Here is a 20,324-nt window from a genome sequence, read left to right on the forward strand (position 1 = left end):
ACAAACGGGTTATCTCTAAACCATGCTTATCAGCACAAAGTTATCTCTATCAATCGTATGATCCATAGGAGGCCAACCCGTCCTATATTCAAGAAGTCATCAGATTTTATGGGAATATCAAGTAGACTATTAACAATTCGATCAACAAATGTAAGAAGACTCTTCAACGACGAGCACCCATCTAGCATATTTCAGATAAACAACCCAAAAGAAGAATAGCATTGAAACTTAAGCAAATCTCCCTTTTATTCAAACAAAAACTTTAGTAATTTGGTTTGGAAGTAAATTTCAATAGCATGAATAGCCAGCTTAAAAATAATTCCTGAGGTTAGTTCTTTTAAGCAAAATTTTATTTAACGAAAATAACACATTTATGGAGAATCGAATTTTTAGGCACGCAGAAGAAACACTGGAGTGCTATAATTTGAGTCTAAGTCGTCGTTTCTTAATTTAACATACAAGTTGCAGTTAATCTTAATTATGACGTACATAAAGCAATCATATCTTTACCATAAATTGATATAAACAACAAATTTTTCTGTTTTGATTTTGTTTAGTTCCGTTTTTAACATCCCCAAAAATAATTTTCCATTCATCCAATTACAGGTTCGAATCGTTACATCAGCTCTTGATCCAGAAATCAATGAGAAATTTTACGTGATACCAGGAATTGGAAACTTTGGTGATCGCTACTTCGGCACAGAACCTTCAGAGGAATATATCTCATAGTTGTTAAGTTCATTGCATCAGGGTCATGAATGCATATTTTCCGCTGCATTCGGAAAGATATTGTTCTCGTTATAAACGTAGCGAGCGGTGCATGTAATAACTAAGAATTAAGTGTTTTATAGTAGGCTGTAAATGTCTATTTAGTGTCTCGTTTAAGTCTAAAGTGTTCTTCGTATTTTTTTACAATTTTAAATTCTGACGAATAATGTGAAAATCGGGGTTAGTCAATTCTCCTGTTTTTCCTATGTTTTATATATTGAAAGATTGCTTTAGTATCTTTTTCATCCCGCAAGATACATTGTTTAACAGAAATGCTTGATGGTAATATCGTGAGAGCTGATCATGAAGTCGATTCATAAATTAGAGAATGTTAAATTGTAGTGTTCGTCACCGAGGGTTCTAGAAAACTATTGGGAAATTCGATGTCATAATTAGAACGCCAAATTACAGCTCAGGAGTAGTAAAGACAGCCTAGAATCCAACAGTCAATTTCTCTACGCAATTTATGTAAACTATAATTTATTGCAAGACATTACTATCTACGCTTGCGGAGAAAATAAAATTCGAAAATATGAACAAAGCCTTTTATTTTCAAAGATCTTGTAGTACTTTCCAGATAAATCTGTACACGAGCGCTAAGAACAATGCTATTAACGCATATCCTAAATATGATTGTTTTGCAACGTTCCCATCGTTTGGAATCCCGGCGGGTACATCCTGTGTCGCGTACCCATTTTTTACAATTCCATTTTTTAAGGTTTCAACTTTTTTCGCACCTTGTTGCCACTCTTCTTCTGGATCAATGATTTCACCATGCATACTGAACTTTGTCGTAGAAACAATTTTCACCTGCACCGCTTTCCCAAGTAAATTGTCTACCATTGGTAGTAAAATTTGCTCATAGAACTTGTTGTGCCCAACATAATGCTTTCTGTCGTGCGAGATTTCTGTAACAAGCACATTGTAGTGTTCACCAACCCTATTTTCATAAGGTTCATAGCTATTGAACAGATCTGTTAGTCGCTTAGTCCTTGTTTTCACTAAATTTGCAGGAATTCGCGTCATACGTGCAGCTGGGGTGCCGGGTCGTGGGAAGAATTGATTTATGAATAAACTCGGAAATTTATACTTCTCGCATAATGTCATTGTCTCTTCGAAGTCTTGTTCAGTTTCACCAGGAAATCCACAAATTATATCTGTTGCAATTGTGAGGCCAGAGACGCGTTCACGTAAAAAGTTCACGACATGTTCGAAATCTTTACGACAGTATTCGCGCTTCATTTCACCAAGGATGGTGTCACTACCACTTTGAACTGGCACGTGTAGGAAAGAATAAACGCGCGGATGATTCAATATCTTAGACATTTCCTCCAGATGTTCCAAAATATATGGAGGATTCGTCATACCTACGCGCAACATGCATGGTGGAGGTATCACCTGAAAATAAATTAATCCTGTCCCGTTAAGTTTCGACTCGTTGTACTAAGTCTTACCTCAACTAAAGCCCATAATAACTCCGGGAGAGATCGTCCAATATCACGACCATATGTACCTGTATCTTCGGAGGTTAGCCAAATTTCACAACATCCCTCATTGAAGGCTTGTCGCGCCCGATCAACGATTTCTTCAAGAGAATAGCTGACTAGATCGCCTCTAGCGTGCTTTGTTTTACAATATGTACATTGGTTGAGGCATCCTGAATTGATTGGAATTATTTCTATCAGAGGGTTCTTCCGAACTTTTGGTAGGGCAAGCTTCGCTCCAGCAACTCGTTTTCCGCCTTCTTTTTTCACTTGAAGCAGACGAACACTGTGACCTTTGAGAGTCTCTTCAACCACTTCGACAACACGATCAATTTGTTGAACACCAACTACTGAAAGACCTGAAAAATATGTTCAATTGTTAAGATCAGGCTTTTTTAATTAAATCGGCATTGTTAGGAAATATTACTTAAGAGTAACCACTTTTGAATGCAAACTTACAAATTTACCATTTCTCAATAGCTTTGCACATTTGTTGAAAAAATATTTTATGGGCGAAACAAAAAGATCTTCTCGCGGATCAGAGGACAAAATTGGATTGACAGGCCCGACGAAGATGTGGGAGGATCTGTCTGTCGCTTTGAAAGGGTAATTTGCAACTCATCGCAGACTTTTGTGAATTTGAGAACGTCTGTTAGAGGCATTAAATACACTTATCTCTCGTTGGAGAAAACCTTTCCGAGATATCTGCGTCTAATGTTTGGAGAGATTAGGAACCTGGGTATAAAACCCTGTCCATCTCCCTTTGTTCCTTACATATAGTCGAGACTACCACCCCGATTTTTGCCCCGTTAGGAACTTTACTAGGGTTTCCATGTCTCCTTTCTTAAAGGACGATAAAAATGCTGCTTCAGAGGACTCAAGTTCTTTGGCATGACGGTAGGAATACACATTTCTCCATTCAGCTGCGTTGCAGTTCCATCCTAGAATAGGCTTGACAGTGGATGGCATTCCCAGATACCCAGGTTCCCAAATAAATTGATCAACGCTTTTGATGCTCTGCTCACTAATGTAAATAGGAAGAGTGCGATGATCAGTGAGATTTTACCTTGGTTTTGTCGGTGTCTATCCTCAGTTTGACTCTGCTTGCATCCTTCTCTAATTCCAAAGCCATTATTGGACTTTAGACCATGACTCGGTGATAGAATAAGCAAATGTTACCAGCGTAGTCGAAAACGATTGGGCTCCGGCTAATCCCACGGTGTTAAGACGCCGCCTGATTTTTTTACAACAGTCGAAGCCATACTGTGATAAGCAACAACGGTACCAGTCTATACTGAGTGCATGGCTTAGCATCCATGCTGATGGATGCAAGACATATGTGCCTAGATCTTTAAAGAACTAAGGAGTACGGTAACCGAGTTGTAAGCGCAACTCCATGCTCGAAGTCGGACAGAGAACTTCGAAACTTGGACATAGTCGCATCCCCCATGAAACTCCCACTAGGGGGCCATGGTACCAGATAACCTCTGGTGGTTTTAATTAGGACGACAGGGTCGCTGCCCCGTCTGCCTTCTCGCCACCTTAGAGTAGCAGAAAAGGTTTGCGGAAAGATGTTATAGACGAGTTCTCTGTGTCCTCTGGGCAAAGTTTTGGGCTTTAAATTCTTCGCGATTTAACCTCAATGCTGCACATGAAATGTTGCGCCGTCATATGTCGCCCTGATAATAGCTACGAGGGCAGGGTGAACATTTTCCTGCCGGAATAAGAAATGGCGCCAGGGGATCTATTTGTTTATTGACATTCTATGAGCCATCCCTAACTAGCTTGTATACTTTCTAGTCAATTGCTCTGTTAGTATACGTATGAGGGCTTATTGAGGAAGACGCCTGGGTTTTGTACGTGAAAATGTGGAAATCAGAGAAACATACCATCATCAAATATTTCTGTTTGAAAGGCCGAACACCACTCCAAATAAAAAAAAAATGGATTAAACACTGAAAGACTTTGCTCGATGATATCCAACAGACAAACAGTGGGTTTCTGATTTTAAAAAAACGGTCACGCGAGCACCAGCACCCATAAAGTACATTACTCCCCGTTAAGATCGCAACTGTCAAAATAATTGCAAATTTTCATAAAATCGTGGCACAGGATAGCAGAATGGAAGTAAGTGAAATAGCATAGACTCCTATTTAGAGAAACAATCTATAAATTATCACAAACGAAGAACTTTGTCGATGCACAGGCCTGTCACCGGTGAGAAGCAGCGGACGCAAGCGAACATCGGGTGATGATTCGTTTCGACATTGACGTTAATGCCTCTTTGGTTCTCAGACTTGTTGCCTATAGAAGGGGAGAGACTTTGGCATGCTGCAGGTTAATTCGGCCAATCTTTGTTTTTAGCATAAGCTTAATCCCTAATATGATGGAAAACAGAAGCGAATGCCACGGTCAGTTTAGATCCCATTGGTGTAACTACGTTTCTTTCATACTCTACTGTCAAACACTCGACTCCTTGCGATCGATTTCTCTGAGAATAACCGCATTTAGTGGCGTATCAGTTTCCATATTCTCATTCATAAAGGACTCGTTTATGTATCGCAGAATTTCCGCTAATGGATGTAAGCTACCCGCTGCAACTGGAGTACATCTACACCAGAAATCAGATGTCTGATGTGTGCATAGACGGGGCATTCACATAGAAAATGTTCCATGAATCCCGCTTAGGATTGGAGAATACATTTTCTCATTATATGCCCAGCTAGTGAATTACGGCTAGGCCTCCTTTTAGATGAGATAAACTTGATTGTATGTCTGTTTGGTTCGGATAAGAAAAGTTTGGTGTGTCTAACAGCTTCAAGGCTTGTTCCCAACTTTTGATAGCAGCATTAGCTAATGGTTCTGATATTCTAATTGCTGGTTATGGTCCCGGCATGGGGGAAATTAAACCCTCTTTTGTTAAGACATCCGAAATTTCATTTCCCTCTACACCACCGGGGCCAGGTATCACCACGGAATTGCATCCAGAAATAGAGTTGGTTTGGTGGTTTTTACATTCCTCAACGACTTTTGAAGTGAAGAAACGCCTGCATTTCAATCCCTCGTTAATCACCCAGATTGCTAATCCTTAGGATTGCATACACTTCAGCCTGAAAGATCGTTCTAGATTGTATAAAGGGAAAACTCTAATTTACGTCTTTATTTGAAGGGTAAACTCCTGCTTCAGAACACTGTTCTGTTTCTGACTCGTCGGTGTAGAAGACCTCAGTATATCCTACCACGTATTTTTCGGGTTCGTCCCGGATTTCTCTACGTTTTACGGTAATTTCACATGCAAATTTCGTAAGTGGTAATTGTGTATATGTGTGTACTTTGTGAGTCAATTGTCCACTTCAGACGGAACCACCCGTTTCTTTCAGAAACAGATGTCTGATGTCTGAGGCAAACTAAGACATTTGTCTAATACAGAAACAAACTTTATCTGTCAGTCATTTAGTTGAGGCAGACATTTGTCTGTCTGATGTCTGGAACAGGCGCAGACATTTTTCTTTCTGTTGTCCGAGGCAACCGGAGGAATTTACCTACACCGGACATAAGATAATAATAACGTTTTCAATATGTATATCTTGCAATTAGGCTAGGGGTTCCCAGCGGACGTTAGCCAATCTGTTGCGTCATTCGTGATTGGTTTCGTTATTTGGTTCTATCAAATTCCCCCCAAATCCCCATCCAGAACATCCAGCCAACGTTGTTTCGGCCGGCCTTTTGGTCGCTTACCATCGACTTCGATGTTCAGGCCAATCTTGACGAGTGAATTCTCGTTGATGCGAATTACGCGAAAGCGCCGATCTCGCAGTTTTTCCACCATCGATGCAACACTAGTCCAACGAAACATCTTCGTCTCCATTATCGCAAGACGCCGTTCATTGTCTTTTATGGTCAGCCAACACTCAGAAGAGAAGCGACAGGACCGACGAAATTGCGGTAAATTTTAGATTTGAGACGTCCGTTGATACGTCAATCACAAAGAACACCATCTGTGGAACGCCACTTCATCCAAGTTGTTTTAATGTGTGAAGCAATTTCATAACGCAATTCTTCATTGGCTCTGAGCACTCTCGAGGTATCTAAATCGCTCAATTCTGGGCAGGTCATTGCCGCTGACAGTGGTTGTGCCTGCTCCGTGGTCATCCGTCGTTAAAAATTCAGTTTTATTCAGATTCAATCTGAGACCGTGTTGCATGAAGCGATTATTTCATTTTTCGATAAGTTGCTCGAGATCATTTTTGCTATGAGACGCCAGGAAAACAACATCTGCATAAAGCAGTGTATAGGGCGTCGGACGTTGGATATCGCGTGTGACGGTGTCCATAACAAGAACAAAGAGGACTGGTGAGAGGGTGCTTCCTTGATGAACATCAACAGAGACACGAAGCGGTTTTGATACACCCGCCATACTACGAACTTTACTTTTAGTAATTGAACCCAGCGTACGAGTTCTCTTGGCACTAAGTGTTGTCGTAGAGCATACCAGATGAGTTCGTGTGACTAACATTCATATTTGTAGACATAAATTTAGTCTAATGTAAAAACCGCTGCTAACTGAAGTGTCCGTTGTGTCCAGTCTCACCGGGATTACAAGCTTGTGCACAACTTCCATCGAAAGTTCCGTTTTCTTGTGTTCATACTGCATGGATCCGTTTCCACCTATTGATATTAGACCAATTGGATTCACATTACCAGCTTCGCTTTCTTCCGTTTTTCCGGGTAGAGGCGGAAGACAAGGCTCTGAGAGACAACATATAGCTTATAGTTCCCTCTCCTCTACCGCTAAAGTTTCCGCCTACCGAGCTTACCCTCTCCGTGGGGGAACCTATTGTTGACCACATGTCCGTTAGTGTTACGCCACCTGCGTTAGTGTGCGAGGTTGTGTCGCTCTGAGTGCATCGGCTCGCCTGTGAGATTTTTTATAGTAAAATAACTTTTTACATTTCGGCGAAAACGTAATGGCAGATGGTCGAGAACAACGCGCGGTTGTGAAATTTTGTTTCCTGTTAGGGTAATGGTCCGTGGAAACTATTGTAATGCTTAAGACTGCTTATGAGGATGCTGCCTTAAGTAAAACCAAACTTTACGATTGATTTTCACGTTTTAAAAATGGAGAAATGTCTATTGAAGACCAACTTCGTTCAGGACGCCCCTCAACGTCAACAACTGATGAAAACGTCGACAAAATCAATGCCCTCGTTCGCGAAGACCGTCGCCGAACCACAACTCTGTCAGATGTCAGGAATGTTATGGAGTTCAATTCAGAGAATTTTATCCGAAGATTTGCACATGAGAAGGATTGTAGCCCGATTCGTTCCGCGCCATCTCACAGACGAACATAGGGAACGTCGACTTCAGGCATGTTTTGAGCTTCAAAATCAGCTCAAAGGGGACCCTGAATTTTTTTCCGATGTGATTACTGGCGATGAATCGTGGTGCTATGAATACGACCCTCAAGGAATATGAAAGGAAAGCGTTTTGCCACTGTGGAGGAGGTGAAACAAAAATCGCAGGAAGGCTTAAAGGACATCCCGATGAGTGAATTTAAAAAATGTTTTGAACAATAAAAGAATCGTTTGGAGAAGTGTGTTGTAGTCAAAGGCGAATACTTTGAAGGCGATCAAAATTTGGTGTAAAAATATTGAGAAATAAAGAAGTTATGACGAAATTCCCGTTGTTTTTTTTTGGGTCCCCCCTCGTATATATCTTGGGACAATGCCTTGCATTCATTGAAAGGAAATACAGCTGGGAGTCTATCAAATAACCAGGCAAAATGCTTAAGCAATGAGACGTAGGCAATATCGTAAATGTTTCATATGATACATTATAGCTGTGATGACTACAACTCTCGAAGCAGCACAATAGATGTGGCCGGATCCATTTGACCAAATAATAATAATGAGTGTGTAGCTGCGTAAAATTCAAGGGTCTACTGTACCTTTCAAATAATCAGCTTTAGGAGCTCCTTGCGGAACACATCCTGCAACAACTACATGTTTGCCAACATCCAATCCTTTCTCAATTTCATTTCGAAACGTGTCCTCCGATGGATTTTTTACGGTGCAGCTGTTCAACAGCCATAGATCAGCCTTCTCCTTATCGGTAGTCAAGTTGTAACCATACGAAGCCAACTGCCCGGCCATGTATTCCGAATCCGAATTATTATGTGCACATCCCCAAGTTTTCACGTATATTGTCTGCGTCCCAGGAATGATGCTTTCATAAATTTTTCGCTCAGGTCGTTGCTTCCCTTCCGATTTGGTAGCTACACTTTCGTCTTCATCACCAACCTTCGTGCGTTTTTTCGCGCGTAATGTAACATTCTTCTTATTTGAATACCGCTCTTTGGGTGTTATATCTTGGGAAGATATTAAATCCTCGATATCGTCTATTATTTCAGCACAGACCGACATTGTCCCGCGACACAAGAACAGCCGGCGATGGAAATTTCTCACATGATAAAATGTCAAGTTGTTGACATATAATTTTGACGGATTAATTGACACGTGCTAATAAAATTTTCTTTGAATTAGCATTTTATCAATTTTTATTCACTTTTGCAAATGAAATGGGGGATGGAAAATATCTTAACATGATTTTTTATTATTTCTAATATGCTAAAAATATCTATGTAAATTGGTGTGAAGCTTGGATATGTTTGCTTTCAATCACCCGAAGTTGAAAGATGTTGATGGACAAAAATGAAACATGTGGAAATGAAACTCACCAAAATTTTACATTTGAGGCTGGTGGTGGACAACTCGTTCACTTTTGATCAAGTCGTCTTCCAAGATGGTTGGGTTTGCTGTAGTAAATCATAGAGGTTTTCCGAGTTTGGGCGGAAAAAACACTTTGCAATGTAGCTGACAACAGTGAACGCATAGGTAAGTTAAATAAAAAAGTCAATCATAGCCGTTTTCCCGGTCATATCAATTTTGAATGATGACTAGTTTATCGCCCCAGTCTGAAAATTGTTGCGGATTCGAATTTTCTGAATTTCTTAATTGTTTCAACAATTGAACTATTTCAATACATGCAGTAACTAACGTGAGATTTCTTCACAATTTCAGATGTGATTACCTGGGAATATTTCCGGCAGTAAAATGCCTGGAGTGGTTTAACCTACAAAGTACTATGCCACGCGGTTGACTGGAACATCATGGTGTGGCGTCGTGGGAATCAGTTCTGAGGTAAGCACATTGTTTTAACTCTTACAATCATAATCGTGATGAATAATACGGATAGACAAGCATATAACCGAATAACATATGTGGATTATTTTGACTGATACCCAAAGATCTATAATAAAGTGTAATCTTGCGGCCTAAAGTTCTCATTGAACCACTTTTTTCCAGGTGCAGGACATATCAAAGGAACGCTGTTCGCACGTGGGGCGTCTCCTGTTTGCATTAGAAGGTAAGCATTAGAAGGACGTTGCCGAGGGTTGTTTTTTAGAGATTTCATATTATATGATGATTAGATTTTGTAACAGTTATCCCTGTCATAAAGACATGCTTGATGATAAAGTTTACTCTGAAGAACTCTTGAGAAAATTATCTAAACGAAATTATTCACAGACGACTAATTCAAGTCTTTTCCTTTCAGATTGCCCGGAACCCGTGCACGATTCGCTGATTAATTTGTACTGTAAAACCTTCAGCTTTGAAACTTTAATAAAAGTATTATTTTGATCAGAAACATTTTCTTTTATTTCGAAATATATTACTCGACGTAGTTGTGTGCAAATGATTGCTGGGGTTCTGAATTACTTCCTAGAGAGGTCAGTCAATTCAGCTAAAGATTCCCAATCTACGAGAAGAAATGTTCCCATAAGCCGGTGGCGGGCGCGTTTGAACTACATTTCGTTTTTCTCGGTGGGGTGAAGCCTGTTACATGCTACTACGATTAGTTTTGGGAACAGTTCTAATTGCGTCCCTGATTGCTTACTCGATCTCTTCTACGTGCTCACTGAGTGTGGTTTTGTTAGTCCAAAATACGCTTTATTCCGATCAATGCTCGTCCGAATCTTTTCGTTGTTGGACTTTACATCCCCTGAAAGCATCATACTGCCATCTCAGTGTTAAAGCCTTTCAAAGATACGTATATGCGGCGCCAAATTTGAGTAGGTGGCACTCGCTCGATTCGGTGAACTAATTGTTGATTGCTGAGTGTATATAAGTTTCACAAGTCAAATTCAGGACTTTCCCGGCCAAATTAAAGAATTTTCTAAATTTCAAGAGGCCCGAGAGAAGGGGGGAGGATTCGAAGATATCAAATACTAGTATCCTTCGACGTAAAAGCACTATTCCCAAGCGTATCGATGAAGAAAACCCTATACTTGTTCGAAGAGTGGATCACGACACAAAAAAACTCATTCGAATGGAGGAAGAAGGCTAGATTGTATAGAAAACTGACCATCATATGAGTGAATCCTATTTCACATTCAGGAATAAATTTTATAAAACAACCTCCGGGGCAGCAATGCGCAACCTCCTCTCACTGCTGCTATCATCACCAACGACGCAACAACCGGTATCTGGTCTAGGCCTGCCTTACTAAGGAACTCCAGACATCTCGGTTTTGCGCGGAGGTCCACCAATTGGATATCCCTAAAAGCTGTCTGACGTCCTGGCCTACGCCATCGCTCCATCTCAGGCAAGGTCTGTCTCGTCCTCTTTTTCTACCATAGGTATTGCATACGGATTAAGTGACCCGCCCACCGCAAACTGTTGAGCCGGATTTTACTCACGACCAGACGGTTGTGGTGTCGCTCATAGATTTCGTCGTTATATACGCCACGGAATCATCCATCCTCATGTAGAGGGCCAAAAATTCTTCGGAGGATTCTTCTCTCGGACGCGGCTAAGAGTTTGCAGTTTTTTTTGCTAAGAACCCAAATCCCCGAGGAATATATAAGGACTGGTAAGATCATAGTCTTGTACAGTAACAGCTGACCCTACGGTGAGACGTTTCGAGCGAAACAGTTTTTGTAAGCTGAAATAGGCTCCGTTAACTGCCAACAATCGTGCGCGAAGTTCATCGTCATAACTGTTATCGGTTGTGATTTTCGATCCTAGATAGGAGAAATTATCAACGGTCTCAAAGTTGTAGTCTCCTATCTTTATTGTTTTCGTTTGACCATTGCGATTCAATGTTGTTCGTTCTTTCCGTTTTGACGCTGACGTTGCCACCATGTACTTCGCCTTGTCTCCATTAATGTGCAGCTCAACATCTCGCGCCGGCTGCTCGATCTGGATGAAGATAGACTGTACATCTAGTGTTGTTCTTCCCATTATGCCGATATCGGCAGGGTAAGGCAGTAGTTGGGTGGGATGGTTCCTCTCGCATTTACATCGGCATCGCGAATCACTTTCTTCAGGGCCGCATGATAGGACATCCCCTTGTCGTAGACCGTTGTTGATGTCGAATGGTCTTGAGAGTGATCCTGCTGGTTTTCTCTGGCCTTGCATATTGGTCAAGGTTAGCCTAGTCAATCTTATCAATTTCGTTGGGATACCGAATTCTCTCATGGCCGTGTACAGTTTTACCCTGGCTATGCTGTCATAGGGGGCTCTAAAGTCGATGAAGAGATGGTGGAATTAATGTCCATATTCCAACAGTTTTTCCTTTGCTTACCGCAGAGAGAAAATCTGATCTGTCAATGATGTTGTGGGCGTATGGGGCTATCCGGCCTAGCAAGATAGGGGAGAATATCTTATAGATGGTACTCAGCAACCTGATACTTCTATAATTGCTGTACTGCGTCATATTTCCTTTTTTATGTATGAGACAGATAATGCTGTTTCTTCTATACTTGGTGGTGGCAGTATTTGTCTGTCGTGTTCAGTTGGCGGGACCTTCAACTCGTCGATGTTGTGGTTGTGCAGTAATTCATCAAAGTACTCAACCCATCGCTCCAATATGCCCATTCTGTCGGAAATCAGATTTCCTTCTTTGTTTCCGCAGGATGAGCATCGCGGTGTGTAAGGCTTCATCTTGCTGACTTGTTGGCAAAACTTCCGTACCTGGTCCGGTTGCTCCCTGTACTTTTGGAGTTCACAGACCTGTTGGTTATCTCAGGTCTCCTTTTTCCGTCTGTGAAGTCGTTTCTCCGCGCGTGCCCGCGTTGTCTGAGAATACAACATTACTCGGTATGCGGCATTCTTCCGTTCCGTTGCTACCTTACATTCATCGTCAAACCAGCCGTTCCGACTCTTTGCGGCTGGAGCAATTATGTTTGTGGCCGTATTTATGATAACGTTCTTCAGGATCTCTGTTGACTCCGGTTATTGCGGCATCCATGTCCCTCTTATAGGCGTTGCGGAGGACTGTGCTGTGAATGGCTTCAGTGTTAACTCTCACCTAATTGTCAGAGGGGATTCTGGGTGGTGTTGTTATTCGAGCTCACAGCACCATGCCAACGAGATAATGATCCGAGTCTATATTGGCTCCTCTATATGTTCTGACATTTATCAAAACTGAGAGGTGGCGGCATTCGATCAGCACGTGGTCAATTTGGTTGAAAGTGGTCTCGTCTCCGTATCGCGTGTATACGGGCTCCTTTCATACTTGGCTGTTAAAATCCCCAAGTATGATTTTGATATCATATCTGGGATAGGCTTCGAGGATTCGTTCTACTGCCTCGCAGAAGGTGTCTTCTCCGACCCTGCAGTCTCCTCTGTAGGGACGTGAATGTTAATGAGGCTTATATCTCTAAACTTGCCTCACAATTGCAGAGTGCATAGCCTTTCGCTTATGTTTTTAAAGCCGATAACAGCAGGTTTCATTTTTTGGCTGACTAAGAAACCTACTCCGAGCAAATGGTTTACTGGATGGCCACTATAATATATGGTGTAGCGGCTCTTCTCCAGAAAACCGGTTCTTGTCCAACGCATCTCCTGTAACGCTGTTACATCAGCCCTACATTGGGCCAGCAGCTTCATTTCTGTACAGGGAGCGCACGTTCCATGAGAAAATGCGCAAATCGTTATTCCTTTGTCGTTGTGGGGTTCGTCGTTGTGTAATCCGTCCAGTCCGAGACTGCTATTGTGGCTTCGTAACAAGTTGTTTTCCGAGTAGGGCTGTCAGCCCTACCTGGAGGGCCAGTTGGTACAATTTTTAAATCTATATATTTGCCATGGCATGCTATGACCCCATGGATCCGAGGCTATTGAGAAAGCTCTGTTGCCAACAGGTCAATTATCGGAAGAGGCAGCAGAAGCGAGAAACAAAGACATTCGACCATATCGTCAAAATTTTGCGAGGAAATTCTCCCGAGAAACCTACAACATGGACATATTAAACAAGTAAAATTCAATCTATATAAATTATTTTGTGCCTGCCCATTTAATTTGCGTTTACTAAATACGAAATGGTTAATAAAAATAAAACTAGGTAGCTTCTCCTACTACAATATATTTCAATAGTTTGTATATACGCATTTCGAGAGCTACTTACTCTCTTCCTCAGTACTTAAGCTATTAAATCGTTGGGAAGTTTTTAACCATTCTTGATTGCTGTATCAAGTACGAACATCCTTTCTTTATGGAAGACATCCTTGTTTAAGGGATATGTGCAGAGCCGGTGTACCATTGAATTGTAGGCAGCCATTTTTTGTGTTACAATTATTGTGTTGTTCAATTTATTCAGCCAAATTTCTAGTTGGTAAAAAGCTGGTTTAGTCGGTTTGTTTGCGAAAAGAGCTTTAACATCGAATGATACCATCGCTTCGTTTGTGTTCATGTGCCCTGCTTCCTTTAGCTTGCTGGTGAGTTCAGTCGTGTTCCTTATTGCGTGTTTGCAAATGTGTTTCCTAGGGCTGAAAATTCTTGGATTAACCATTTTGCGATGTTGTAAGTTGGTGAATTGGAGTCGGCGATTATCTCACGCATTTCGTGTCCTTCCTGATGTATAATATCTTGGGTTGGCATTTAATGCCAATGTTTGAAGATTGTACTGGCTTTTTTGAGGGTTCGATCTACGCGTTTGATGGAATCAGGCATCGGGTCCTTGCGAAGTTCAAAAAAGTTTCCATTTTTGAGTTTTAATGATACTGAATCGTCGTAGTCGGCTTCATCCATTGTAACGACATTATTGACTTTGTCCGTTTTCAGGTAATACACTGGCTTTTCTGTTAATTGGCGGAACATTTTAGGGTCGTCCTGAAGCTCTTTTAGTTTTTGCTTCTCTGTCTTTAAATTAATGTTTGATATCCCACTTCGAATCTCTTCTTTTGTCTCGTTGCTAAGCCAGTTTATTCCTGCTTCAATGTTGACGATGGTTTCGTCTAATCGAGTTGTGGCTTATAACGCGTACCCTAGTCCATTGTTCAAAATTGTCAGTTCCCTGGGGGTGAATTCAATCGATGATTTATTAACCACGTAGTTTGGTTGTGTGGGCAAGAGGCTTTCCTTCTGTATCCTGTTTTGTGTCAGCCGAGCCTATTTAATTTTATGCGCTTTCCGTCTCTTAGCTACTTCACATTCGAATGCTCTCTGAATTTTTACCAATAGTTGATCCAGCGGGGCTCTAATTGATGTTGCTTTTTTAGCTAATTTTAAATGGGTGCTATATACGAAATTGTTCCTTTATGTTCAAACAAACGAAAATGCAATTTACTGCAATTAAATGTGTACCATCTTATCTACAGGTTACTTTTGAAATCTAATCCAGTAATGACAGCTATGAACCACACAGAAGGAAAATATCGGAATCTTTTGCGAGAGAAACTATTTCCATGCTCGAATCTAGCGGTCATGACTTACCTGGAATCCGATCTGATGATGATTTTTAAGTTCTGAGAACTAAATATGTGGTCCTCTCGGCGAGTTGTTCGGAAGCCAAGCAGGACGAGAGGCAAGACTTGAGTCCAGGACGGATCGTCGCGGGCCATAATGGCGGATTTCAGCGTCCGGTGTCAACGCTCTAGCATCCCATTGGATTGCGGGTGGTACGCAGTAGTCCGCTGGCGTTTGAATCCCAGGAGTTTGCCTAACTCCAAAAAAGGGTGGACTCAAATTTTATTCCCTGGTCAGTGGTAATCACAGCAGGGAAACCAAAGCGAGGGTCCACACTCTCGACAGAGGGCTTCGGCAAAAGATTGTACCGTAATGTCCTTCAGAGGTATTGCTGCAGGCCACCGTGTAAACCTGTCGATGATTGTGAGGCAATGCTTGAAACCGTGCGAATCTCGCAAAGGGCCCACGATGTCGAGGTGTATTGTGTGGAATCGCTTGGTTGTGCGTGGGAATGAGCCCACTTCTTTTCTTACACTTACACTTCTGGCATGCCATGCACTTTCTGGCCCCGGAGATGACATCCTTATTCAGGGCCAGAAGTATTTTTCGGTGACTAGCTGATTTGTCGTCTTGATGCCAAATCTAATTAACACCAAAAACAGTTTTTGCCGCCTAGATTGATCAAATACCCCTATGTGCGCTGTTCGCAGGGCAGAGGTGAGGCAGCTTCTGCCCTGGACGAAACCGTAAGTCATATACTTTTTGCAACTTAGATGCTTGCCCAGGAATGAGGGGCCTGTGGACCACAACCGTGCAAGTATGTTGCTTTCCAACTGTGGATGGCGGATTTAGGACTGCCTCGATTCCTAAACTCCAGTCATATTTTTTGATTACCTCGTGGCACTCAAAAACAATTGAAAGACTCTTGGCTCCAAGTGTAATTATATTCTAAATTACTCAATAATTTATTTAACACTTTCTACAACCTCGTGCACTTCGAGATTAAATCACAGTTTTTTATTATTCATTAGCATTTTAACACTATCCACCCACGACATTTTTCCAAACCTCAGGTGGCCTTTCGTACAAATCAATAACTTGTTTCTGGCGTCATGTTCCTTGCCCATATTCAAGTAATTGTCGTTCTCTACGTACTTCGCTAAATGCACCACCGAATCCTCTAACGTTATTTGGTCTGAATGTATTTCAATGAAGCAGTTCTCCTCAATGAGGTCAGAAATATTTATCGACACTTGCTTCGAGTTGTTCGACATCACAATGTTGTCGCCGTATATCTCGGAAAATTGCAGATTCATATCGCCACCGTTTGACTTTATGTAGATGTTTCCGTGGATTCCAGCTGAAATAAAAATAATTTCATTCAACTGATGTATATGTCCTCCAAAATATTCACTCACTCATGTTAATATCCCCTTCCTTCAGAACATAGACTTCAGATTTTTTGTGAACGTTTTTCAGATTTAGTGTCCCTGTCTCTGTGGCGAAGTTAGAAGAGTCCACATAGCAAGAATTTGTGCTGATATTTCCATTTTCCGTTTTGCAGTGAAATATATCACCTTGCAGTTTATCGAGGATAATATTCTGCAAAATGAGAAAACTATTTTCAAATTCACAGACAAAAACATACTTTCTTGCTTACCCCTGTTCCTGTTGTGTTGACTCCAATCTTATTTGCCAGTAAAATCCCTGAGCTGTTTATGTTTCCTCCTTCGGATTGTATCGATATTGTCGTACTGTGTATATTCTTCGTGAAAATATTCCCTTTGCATAAAAGATGAAACAAGTCACTGTGCACGTTCGACACATCGGCATTTTGGTCGGCTTGTATGTCCAAATCAGCCTTCACTGGCACTTCAAGCAAGCACTGGAGGCTGTCGATGTTTCCTTTGATGTTATCGCTTGTGATATCCACTGATGTTCCATTCACCTCCACTGATAAATCCGCTGTTGACCTACTGCACCTTGTCAAGATCGATGCACGCAGTTTGTTGGCGTCGGGACATTCGAGTAAGTCGTAGGGTCGGATTACGAGTTTTAGTGCCGATGAGATTTTTATAGATGACTGCGGATCTATTATTTTTACTATTTCATGGAGTTTGGCGGGTGACGTCCTCTGTGAGATGAACCTCAAGGCGAGCTTTGCAGGCGGAAAGAAATTCCGCGCGAGGATGCTCATTCTGACAAACAATTGAGCTGTTTGATTACATCTGATATTGACATGTGACTGGACTGGTCGAAATTGCTTCAGCGAAGACACTCATTCAGCCATTGTTTATAGATAAGAATTTTCGAATCAGTAACGACATTGGGTTCCTTTTTTCAAAAAGGAAATATATTATATCTATTGGGTCGTTCAGTGCAATCGCGTTATGCATATTTTATATATTGAAATAATTTTTGCCTTGTGTCGTAAGCCCAAGATTTTATTAGTTTGAACAAAATCAAACTTTAACGTTATTCTGAGAATATTTGTTTTTGTATTTTATTCATTTTATGGCTTTATAATTTACAGTATCCCACTAAACGAAAACCATTCGAGTGAAATTTTTTAACATTCGAATAATTAACGTATAAGCTCGAATAAGATAGGAATTCTATACTTGCCTTGAGTCGTTAGTTGATTCACTGCCCTCAAACGTGGGATAATTGGGGGCCATAGTCTCCACGATATAACTAACGAGAACGAAAACAGGTTAATAAAATTTGCTTGCAGCACAAACATGGCACAAGAATCTCCAATAGAATGCGTACCTCACCAGATGAAACGATGCTCAACCAGATTAATTACAACTTTATTGAGGAACGATTTCCTAGCGCGGGCAAACTGCAACTGTGACCACTATTTAGTCGGAGCAAGATACCGGTCTGTGAACTCGAAAAGTACAGGGAGCAACCGCACCAGGTGCGCAAGTTTTACCAACAAATCAGCAGGATGGAGCCTTACACACCTCGATGCTCATCCTGCCGAGACAAAGAGGGAAATCTGATTTCCGACAGAATGGGCATGTTGGAGCGATGGTTGTCTACTTTGATGAACTACTGAACAACCAGAACATCAACGAGTTGAAGGTCCCGCCAACTGAAGACGACGGACAAATACTGCCACCACCAAGTATAGAAGAAACAGTCCGTGCAATTCATTGGCTTAAAAATCATAAGTCGCCAGGAGCCGATGGAATTACAGCCGAATTGGTTAAATGTGAAGGCGACCTATTACACCAAGTGGTTTATCAACTTCTGCTCAAGGTGTGGGACACCGAATCCGATCAGATTTTCTCTCTGCGGCAAGCAATGGAAAAACTGTTGGAATATGGACACCAGTTGCCCCTTTTATTCATCGACTTTAAAGCCGCTTATGATGGCATAGCCAGGGTAAAACTGTACACGGTCATGAGAGATTGTATCCCGACGAAATTGATAAGACTCACTAGGTTGACCCTGACCAATGTGCGAGGCCAGATAAAAGCAGCAGGATCACTCTCAAGACCATTGGACATCAACAACGGTCTACGACAAGGGGATGTCCTATCATGTGTCCTCTTTAACCTGGCCCTCGAGAAAGTGATCCGTGATGCTGAGGTAAATGCAAGAGGTACGATCCTCTTTAAGTCCACCCAACTACTGGCCTCTGCTGACGATATCGACATCATGGGAAGAACAACCCCAGACGTAGAAACTGCCTCCATCCAGATTGCGCAAAAACCAACCAACCAACAACATCAAACAGTACTTGTCAAACGGGAAGAATAAAGATAGGAGACTACAACTTTGAGACCGTTGAAAATTTCTCCTATCTAGGGTCGAAAATCACAACCGATAACAGCTACGATGATGAAATCCATGCACGGTTGTCGACAGTCAACAGAGCCTATTTCAGCTTGCAAAAACTGTCGCGTTCGAAACGTCTCACTATAGGGTCAGAGCTCTTTTTGTACAAGACAATGATCTTGCCAGTCCTCATGTATTCCTCGAAAACTTGGGTTTTTAGCAAGAAAAATTGCGAACTCTTGGCCGCGTTCGAGAGAAGAATCCCCCGAAGAATTTTTGGCCTCCTACATGAGGATGGACGATTCCGTAGCCTACATAACGACGAAATCTATGAGCGATGCCATGACCGTGAAGTTGTGGATAAAATTCGGCTCAATAGGATGATCCAGCCCGGAAGGTCTATAAGGGCAATATTTATGGTAGAAAAAGAAGACGAGGCAGACCCTGCCTGAGATGGAGGTGGGGATGGTGTGGGTCAGGACCCCAGATAGCTTTTAGGGATATCGAATTGGTCGACCTCGGTGCAAAACCGGGATGTATGGAGTTCCTTATTAAGGCAGGCCTAGACCGGATACCGGTTGTTGCACCGTTAATGATGATGATGATGCAATTGGTGCCAATAGAGGAAAAATTGGTCAGCAGATGATGGGGCTTATATAAATTCCTCTAACGAAAGCAGAATGAAGCCAGCCAGGAATGGTATTGAAAACATGGTGCCGATAAAATATCGATGGACCTAATATTTCAATGTGGCAACTCAATCTCCCCACAACGAAATAGCAAAGACTATAGAAGCATCTGTCCTACCACCTACACTTGAAGAAGTTAAGGGTGCACTAAAAATGCTAAGAAACAATAAAGTGCAATAAGATGAGGATGACGACAAAGCTTCATGAGCTTATAGGCATTATCTGGTCTAACGAAACTGCGCCGGAAGATTGTCGTTAAAGTGTCATTTGCCCTATTTATGAGAAAGGTGACAAACTATGTTTCGAGTATATCGTTGTTGTGCACATGTTACGAATGTGAGGAAGATTTCATCGTAGAAAGTCCACGGTGGATCAGAGATTGTCAGCGAAGCAAATACTGTAGAAGTATTGGGAATATGCGGTCCATCAAATTTTCGTTGACTTCAAACAGACATACGACAACATCAATCGATGTGAATTGGACAAAATATTGTCTAAACTTGAAATTCCAGCGAAACTGATTAGACTCATCAAAATGACAATGAACCGTCGTCATCTTCGTGCTTAAGTAAAGATACAAAACGAACTAACAAGATGTTCGGCACGGACTCCAAATGAAAGCAAGACAGTGGACTTACCCAACATTATTATCCATCGCTCTGAAGTATGTCATTCGAAAGGTAGCAGCCTATCTCAATAGAAAACGACTGTATAAGTCATCCTAGATAGTCATCTATGTGAATGATATAAGCTCTAGTGGGCAGACCATGTACTGCATATGCAGACATTTACTCAAAGGCAAGGCTAAAGGCAAACGACCACCGAAACATATTGGAAGGCTCAGTAGA

The 20,324-nt window shown here is 41.6% G+C and overlaps 3 protein-coding genes, 1 long non-coding RNA gene and 2 other non-coding genes across 9 annotated transcripts in view; 4 read left to right on the forward strand and 2 right to left on the reverse strand.

Annotated features, from left to right (window-relative positions):
- LOC119648767 (uridine-cytidine kinase-like 1) overlaps positions 1 to 1,305 on the forward strand; it is a 42,821-nt gene extending 41,516 nt beyond the window's left edge. For 3 of the 4 annotated variants that reach the window (XM_038050613.1, XM_038050622.1, XM_038050608.1), the window contains exon 10: positions 607 to 745. In XM_038050613.1, coding sequence (XP_037906541.1) covers positions 607 to 729 — 123 coding nt within the window. In that variant the 3' untranslated portion in view covers positions 730 to 745. Of the gene's footprint in view, positions 1 to 606 lie in introns of all 4 variants that reach the window. The other variant, XM_038050599.1, reaches the window with a different exon arrangement.
- LOC119648787 (threonylcarbamoyladenosine tRNA methylthiotransferase) lies at positions 1,299 to 8,863 on the reverse strand. Its single transcript, XM_038050635.1, has 3 exons — positions 8,200 to 8,863; positions 2,223 to 2,611; positions 1,299 to 2,166 (listed from the first exon to the last, which is right to left on the reverse strand). Exons 1-3 carry the CDS (start codon positions 8,672 to 8,674, stop codon positions 1,321 to 1,323), a joined length of 1,710 nt encoding a protein of 569 aa, XP_037906563.1. The 5' UTR covers positions 8,675 to 8,863; the 3' UTR covers positions 1,299 to 1,320.
- Positions 8,864 to 8,997: 134 nt separating this feature from the next.
- Positions 8,998 to 9,881, forward strand: LOC119648797. The gene is made up of 3 exons (XR_005249061.1): positions 8,998 to 9,145; positions 9,332 to 9,677; positions 9,867 to 9,881. It is a non-coding gene; the product is annotated as an uncharacterized LOC119648797 (long non-coding RNA).
- On the forward strand, positions 9,194 to 9,260 carry LOC119647337. Its single transcript, XR_005248852.1, has one exon. It is a non-coding gene; the product is annotated as a small nucleolar RNA SNORD31 (small nucleolar RNA).
- On the forward strand, positions 9,727 to 9,802 carry LOC119647338. Its single transcript, XR_005248853.1, has one exon. It is a non-coding gene; the product is annotated as a small nucleolar RNA R38 (small nucleolar RNA).
- A 6,047-nt stretch (positions 9,882 to 15,928) lies between the features above and the next one.
- Positions 15,929 to 17,232, reverse strand: LOC119658267 (protein FAM185A). The gene is made up of 3 exons (XM_038065562.1): positions 16,659 to 17,232; positions 16,417 to 16,600; positions 15,929 to 16,358 (listed from the first exon to the last, which is right to left on the reverse strand). Exons 1-3 carry the CDS (start codon positions 17,193 to 17,195, stop codon positions 16,006 to 16,008), a joined length of 1,074 nt encoding a protein of 357 aa, XP_037921490.1. The 5' UTR covers positions 17,196 to 17,232; the 3' UTR covers positions 15,929 to 16,005.
- Between the last annotated feature and the right edge of the window lie 3,092 nt (positions 17,233 to 20,324).

The sequence above is a fragment of the Hermetia illucens genome, chromosome 1 (genome assembly GCF_905115235.1).
Source record: "Hermetia illucens chromosome 1, iHerIll2.2.curated.20191125, whole genome shotgun sequence".
Classification (NCBI taxonomy): domain Eukaryota; kingdom Metazoa; phylum Arthropoda; class Insecta; order Diptera; family Stratiomyidae; genus Hermetia; species Hermetia illucens.

What these genes read in the sequence shown, in the direction of transcription:
- LOC119648787 (XM_038050635.1), bottom strand. Translation starts at nt 8,674, where the DNA reads ATGTCGGTCTGTGCTGAAATAATAGACGATATCGAGGATTTAATATCT. An exon ending in TAAAGCTGATTATTTGAAAG is followed by an intron (nt 2,612 to 8,199) that starts GTACAGTAGACC and finishes CATATTTTTCAG; the next exon opens with GTCTTTCAGTAGTTGGTGTT. An exon ending in TATTATGGGCTTTAGTTGAG is followed by an intron (nt 2,167 to 2,222) that starts GTAAGACTTAGT and finishes ATTTATTTTCAG; the next exon opens with GTGATACCTCCACCATGCAT.
- LOC119658267 (XM_038065562.1), bottom strand. Translation starts at nt 17,195, where the DNA reads ATGAGCATCCTCGCGCGGAATTTCTTTCCGCCTGCAAAGCTCGCCTTG. An exon ending in TCAACACAACAGGAACAGGG is followed by an intron (nt 16,601 to 16,658) that starts GTAAGCAAGAAA and finishes CTCATTTTGCAG; the next exon opens with AATATTATCCTCGATAAACT. An exon ending in GGAAGGGGATATTAACATGA is followed by an intron (nt 16,359 to 16,416) that starts GTGAGTGAATAT and finishes TTTTTATTTCAG; the next exon opens with CTGGAATCCACGGAAACATC.